Source organism: Sycon ciliatum, chromosome 3, assembly GCF_964019385.1.
Source record: "Sycon ciliatum chromosome 3, ocSycCili1.1, whole genome shotgun sequence".
NCBI lineage: Eukaryota > Metazoa > Porifera > Calcarea > Leucosolenida > Sycettidae > Sycon > Sycon ciliatum.
In genome coordinates, this window is record NC_088645.1 from 38,464,754 (window position 1) to 38,470,932 (window position 6,179).

Consider the following 6,179-nt stretch of genomic DNA (forward strand, 5'->3'; position numbering starts at 1 on the left):
CACCCATTGTCGCTTGTGCTTGTATCTTGCGTTTGAGGTTTGGCGGGCAGGTCAGGTCTGGCCGTTGGGGTACTACTTCTTGTAGTAGTACGTGTACTACCGTCCGTGCTGGTGTGTGTGCCTGTTGGTGAGGCAGCTTTCCTTGCAGTGCTACTGTACAATTTCTCTTGGTCAGTGCAAGCTGGGGACGCTACGGGTACGGGATTTGTGGACTGCATTCTCTCTACTACTCCCTTCAGTTGAGCAACTTCTACTTGCAAGGAGACAATGGCGTCTGTCTTGCTCGTTCGAAGACATTCTATTTCTGAAGCCATACCTTTTATAGTCTCGTTAAGGAGCTGAAAAGTGGAGAGCAGGTCGCTTACCATTTGGTCTGGTGACTTCCGTATTCCTAGTCCTTCCTTGCGAAGGGCAACAACCAAGTCTTGTCGGCCCATAGTCTCCGGGTTGGTCAGTCCTGTAGCTCGGGCAACTGTGAGCAGCTCCTCGTATGTCAGCAGAGCTAAGTCCATATCTTCGTTAGTCGCCATATTATTGAGTCATACATCAACACTAGAACAAATCAGTGTAGGTGCGGTCCTGCCGAAGGCAGCTACACCGGTGAAACAAACTCGACCGCGGAGCGCAAAAACTTGCATCCGCACTCTCTTTCCGATGTAGTATACACATACATGTATTACTATGCGCTGCTGATCGCATCGAATCAACATGACGATTCTGCACTACATGCAACAATCTGTAAGCGCTTAGGGCCAGGTTCCACTGGGGCTCCGCTGCTCGTCATCCGCTGCTTGAAACGTCATCATTACCATAGTGACCACGGCTTGAGCTGGAGCAGTGAGGCCGTGGTTCACCGTGAGCTTTCTCTACGATTCTTGATCAAAAACTGCGACCCGCAGTCGGGGCTCGACCTGTTTCCCGTATTTTGCATTGTTTTGTACGCGAGAATTTTAAATTTCAATGCGTTGCGCAGGCCAGATGACGAGGATTTATTTATTTCACGCAGGTAGGCAGGTATCCACAATCGGTGTTGACTCCGAGACCCACGGTCGGACGAACTGCCCAGGCCTCACCACCACTGCCGTTTCCGTGCTGCCTTCTCGATACATACGTATGTACACTGTCTATCATGTGCACATTCACATGTCTGAAGGTTTGTGGTTTTTCAATAAAAAATAAATAAATACAAAAAGTAGACCACAACCGCGGTACCGCGAATGGCGAGTGTCAGTGGAACCGCGCAGCTCCACTGCATGCTGCCAATTGCCGCGGATCAGCGGAGCAGCGGAGCCGCGGAGCCGCACCGAGGTCTATCGATTGGATTGCCATGTCCACGACAGTAGTAGCACAAACTTCAGGCTCTTCAACATTATGAAAATTAATGTTTTTTGCGATGAAACTTCCGTGCCTTCTGTTCAGGTTGTGACGTACCTTCTCCCGTACACTGTCTCCTTCCACATCAATAAGGTGATATACCGGCACGAGAAAACGAGAGCAAGAACAATGATTTATGTATTTGCATGATGTATATTGGTCTCGCATTAATTAAACATCGTCTGCTTTGACCCGGTTATATCACCTCATTGCTGTACATAAGTCATTGTATTTGTTCTTGTTTGCTCTTGCTTGAATATCACCTGAGGAGAAGGTATGGAAGTTTACTCGCGAAACCATTAGTTTTGAGAATGTTGTTGAAGAAACCGAGGTTTGTCCTGTCAACTTAACCAGCAGTCAACAATAATGAGTTACTTGCGTCACCTCAAACCCGCTCGTAAGTCCAATGTCTTGAAGAGTCCTGGTATATGTTTCCAAGTTGGCTATTCGAGGATCGCAGCATCTCGGCTTCCTCCGAAATCCTCTCGAGTGCTGGACTCCAGCACACACAACACGCACATAACGCTCTCTCAGCGTGTGGCCGCCTGCGTTCACTGCACATAGCATTCCACATTTACCCGTAGCGATGCCGCTACTTCACACTGCATTCCACATCTACCCGTAGCGCTGTCGTTGAGGTGCCCAAACACGCAGCTGCGCATGTGACATGGGTATAGTTTGCGCCACGCGGGAGGCTGTTCCCCTCTAGCTTTGTCGGCAGCTGAACCTACCACTGTACCAGCGCAACTGAACACATAATTATGTGCATGCACTCGTGCTTTTTGTTCCTGTTGTAGTTTACCACTCTCACTTGCTGTTTGCTCCAACACTCGCTCTTTGCCAAATTTTCCAAATTTTCGGTTTCCTGTACCTCCAACGTTTTCCATTCGAGACTATGGCCTCCCCTGCATTCAGTGCACTCACCTTGCGGCACCTAAGCGCCAATCTCGTGGAACGGGGACTTAGTCCCGCCGGCAAGAAAGCGGAGCTGCTTTCCCGGTTAATGCAATCCGAAGTCGGACCCCACGCGGAGTTCTCCGGGAACCCCGCCGAGGCCGCGCGACAAAATGTCGAGGACAAGGACACCCACGAACCTACTATACCTGTCGCCCCCGTGTCCGCCGCAATCACGACCGCCATGAAACCGTTTATGGACCGACTGAACCGTCGTCCACCGTCAGCCCATAGATCTACATGTTGCTTTTGGTGAGGATCCCGTGTATGGAGACCCTAGTAGTAGTAGTACGCATGAACTGGGTGATCAGGCGCAGGCCAGCACTAGTCGTACACGTACACCCGCAGGTCCGCATGCCCCGCACATGGACATCGATCCTGCTGCTGAGAACCCTGAGCATGAGGCTGAGGCTAAACACGAACAGCGTTCCGCCAACGATGTCGATGTCGACTCGCCGTCCCAGCTGTCGATGCTCACGCAGTTGGTCACGCAAAAGACGCAAGTGCAACTCACTCAGACCACACGGCGATTCTCTCAGAAGGTGCCACTGGCTAAACTGTGCCCTGGGGACGATGTTGAGGCATTCCTCACCAGTTTCGAACGATCCATGCGGGCGTACAGAGCTCCTCCGGACGATTGGTTCTATTTGCTAAGCCCACAGCTGACTGACAAGGCCTTGTTGGCATACACGGAACTTGCCTCCACCGAGGCTGACAGCTACGACCGCGTGAAGGAGGCCATTCTCCATCGCTATGCCGTTACCCCCGAAATGAGCAGCCGTAAATTTCGGGGCACTACGCTGCAGAACTCGGAGTCCATGATTGACTTCGCCGTCCGTGTCCGTGACACTGGCAGTCGTTGGCTAAGCCCCGCATCCTCGCACGAAGCCATATGTGAGTTGATCCTACTGGAACAGTTCTTGTCTGTGCTTCCTTTCGGTTTACGCACTTGGCTGCGGGAACGCAAACCGTCGTCCCTCGACCAGGCTGCTTCGCTAGCGCAGGATTATCTTGACGCACGGGATCGCGTACAGGAGCCCAGCAGTGGTCGTCTCAGCAGCGGCAGGGAACAGTCTCTTGTCTGCCACATTTGCCAGCAGCGTGGCCATGGCCATGGATTGTTCTAAGCGACGGGCACCATTGCCGAACACTAACGCACGTGCCCAAGTGCAGGCATCATTTGCGTCACCCGGACACCGGACGTCCGAGTCATCCAACCTTGCTCGAGTTCGCAGGGCTGCACCAACCTCAGGCTCAGCGCGGGACCGGCCAGTATCTTCCCCAGCTAACCCCAGTCAGACCCACTAGTCATATGACCGCCCAGTGACTTCTCGTCCTGACCGTCCCACACCACCACCGAGACGCCCCATGTCGCAGCTGCGTTGCTATAATTGTCGTGAGCTGGGGCATATTGCTATTAAATGTCCGAATCACACTCGCACCGCTCTGTTTTCCAGCCCAGATCAGGAAGTCCAAGATGCTGGTACAGTTCATTTGCTGCCGGATGAGGATGATCTGCTGGGTGAAGCATGTTTCTGCTCACCCCCTCCACCTGTAGAATCTGGTCGGTTGCCCCCTACTAATCCCAGCGCCGCCATGGGACCAGCATCGGAGTACACCGTCGCTGGGTACGTGAATGGTACCCACGTCTCGAGCATCGTTGTTGATACCGCGTTTGGCCGCACCATGGTACACGGGACCTTGGTCTGGGACCAGGATTTGTCTGGTGAGCCTACCTCCATTTGTTGTGCCCACAGTGATGTGGCCAGTTACCCCATGGCCGATCTGACCATCACCATCGACGGCATGGTGTACTATGTCAAGGCAGCAGTGTCCGAGCACCTGCCCCGTCACGTGTTGCTTGGCCATGATGTGCCCCACATACATGAGTTGGTCCGGCTGTGTCAGCCAGTCGCCACGGGCGTCTTGGTCTCTACACGTGCACAGGCCAAGGCTTCACCTGAGTCGACTGGTGCTGCTGGTTTGCACGACATCTTCCCGTTCGAGGATGAACTGTTTGAGCATTTGGCCTCGAATGCAGCTTCTTTGCATGCACTGCCGGCGGACCTATCTAGGTGACACCGCCACCTATCTCTGCACCCGATTTGCCAGATGCCACCCGTTTCGCCGACGAGCAACGGCGTGACCCATCTCTTAGCCCATGTTGGGACTATGCTACTGGCCGACACAAGACACCCGTCAATGGCAGTACCTTCTGTGTTCGCCAGGGCCTCCTCTACCGAGAATACTCACCGGATGGTGTAGCTGGGATGGATACCACCAGCCCCTACTACCGCCTTCAGTTGGTTCTGCCCAAGGAACGGAGATCCACCATTCTGTACCTCGGCCACACCGTCCCCATGGCTGGCCACATGGGACAGGCGAAGATATCCCAGAGGATTCTTCTCCGTTTCTGGTGGCCGACTATTCTTCAAGATGTCGAGCAGTATTGTTCCCGCTGTGAACCATGTCAGCGCACCGCCCGTGTTCTGCGTCACGATCGGGCGCCACTTATACCTCTTCCTGTTATTGGCGAGCCCTTCCGGGTGGTAGCTATCGATATTATCGGCCCCTTGCAGCGTACGCAGTCCGGCAAGAAGTACATCCTCACCTTGGTGGATTATGCAACCCGCTATCCGGAGGCAGTCGCTCTTTCCAATATTGAGTCGACTACCGTGGCTGATGCGTTGATCTCCATCTTTTCCAGAGTAGGACTGCCAGACAAAATCCTCTCTGACCAATGCTCCAACTTTACATCGGACGTCCTCCGGCAAGTTGCTGCTTTACTCCGTATCCAGCTCACCACATCCACTCCGTACCATCAACAGACCAATGGCCTTCCTGAACGGTTCAATGGTACCCTCAAGAGTATGCTTCGTCGGTTTGCTGCTGATGCGCCACGAAGTTGGGACGAGGTGCTCCCATATGCTTTATTTGCGTATCGAGAGGTGTCTCAAGCCAGCACTGGTTTCTCACCATTTAAGCTCCTGTACGGCCGCCATGTCCCACTGGATCTCGTGCGCGATGCTTGGGCTCAGCCAACGGAGGAGCTCCGGACTACTACTGCCCAGTTCGTCCTCACCATGCGGGACCGGCTTGAACGCATATCGATTGAGGCTGGCTCCCACCTTGCCACGGCGCAGCAACGGCAGATGGCCTACAATGACCGCCTGAGTCGGGAACGCACATTTGCTTCCGGCCTCGGCTTGCAAAATGGAAGCCGTGTGGCAAGGCCCTTACCCTGTTCGGCGTAAGGTCGACAAGGTCAATTATGAGATTGACATGGGGCCCCACCGCACGAAGCGATATCGAGTTTTCCACATCAACCTCCTGCGGAGGTTTTGCCGGCCCCAGCTCGCGGCCTTCACCGTAACTATGGCGGAGGACCACCCAGACACGGAGCTGCTGCTTGACGACTGCTACCCTCTATACGTTGATGGTGGCCGTCCTACCATTAACCCCGACCTTTCGCCGGACCGGCGGCAACAGCTCGAAATGCTGCTATCGGAGTTTGAGGATACCCTCTCACCCCAGCCTGGCCAGACGACCGTGGTGGCTCACTCCATCCACACTGGCGACGCCACACCCATTCGTTCCCGGCCATATCATCTTGCCGCTGCGCACCACTCTGTTGTCCGCGATGCCGTTGACGAAATGCTGGACATGGGCGTCATACGCGCATCCCGCAGTCCGTGGCCCTCACCCGTTGTGCTTGTGCCGAAGAAGGACGACTCGATCCGCTTCTGTGTCGACTACCGTGCCCTTAATCAGGTGGCCCAGTTCGACTGTTACCCGATGCCGCGGGTGGACGAGATCCTCGACTCTGTCGGGTCTGCCCAGTTTCTCTCCAC

General features: G+C 54.3%; 1 protein-coding gene across 1 annotated transcript; it reads left to right on the forward strand.

Annotated features, from left to right (window-relative positions):
- The first annotated feature begins 3,696 nt into the window (after positions 1-3,696).
- Positions 3,697-5,582, forward strand: LOC135813066 (uncharacterized). Its single transcript, XM_065326285.1, has 2 exons — positions 3,697-4,309; positions 4,441-5,582. Exons 1-2 carry the CDS (start codon positions 3,697-3,699, stop codon positions 5,580-5,582), a joined length of 1,755 nt encoding a protein of 584 aa, XP_065182357.1.
- The last annotated feature ends 597 nt before the right edge of the window (positions 5,583-6,179 follow it).

Bases quoted from the DNA above. Each gene is read 5' to 3' on its own strand.
- LOC135813066 (XM_065326285.1), top strand. From the start codon at position 3,697: ATGTCGCAGCTGCGTTGCTATAATTGTCGTGAGCTGGGGCATATTGCT. The intron at 4,310-4,440 runs GTTTGCACGACA...CCGATTTGCCAG, and splicing joins TGAGTCGACTGGTGCTGCTG to ATGCCACCCGTTTCGCCGAC.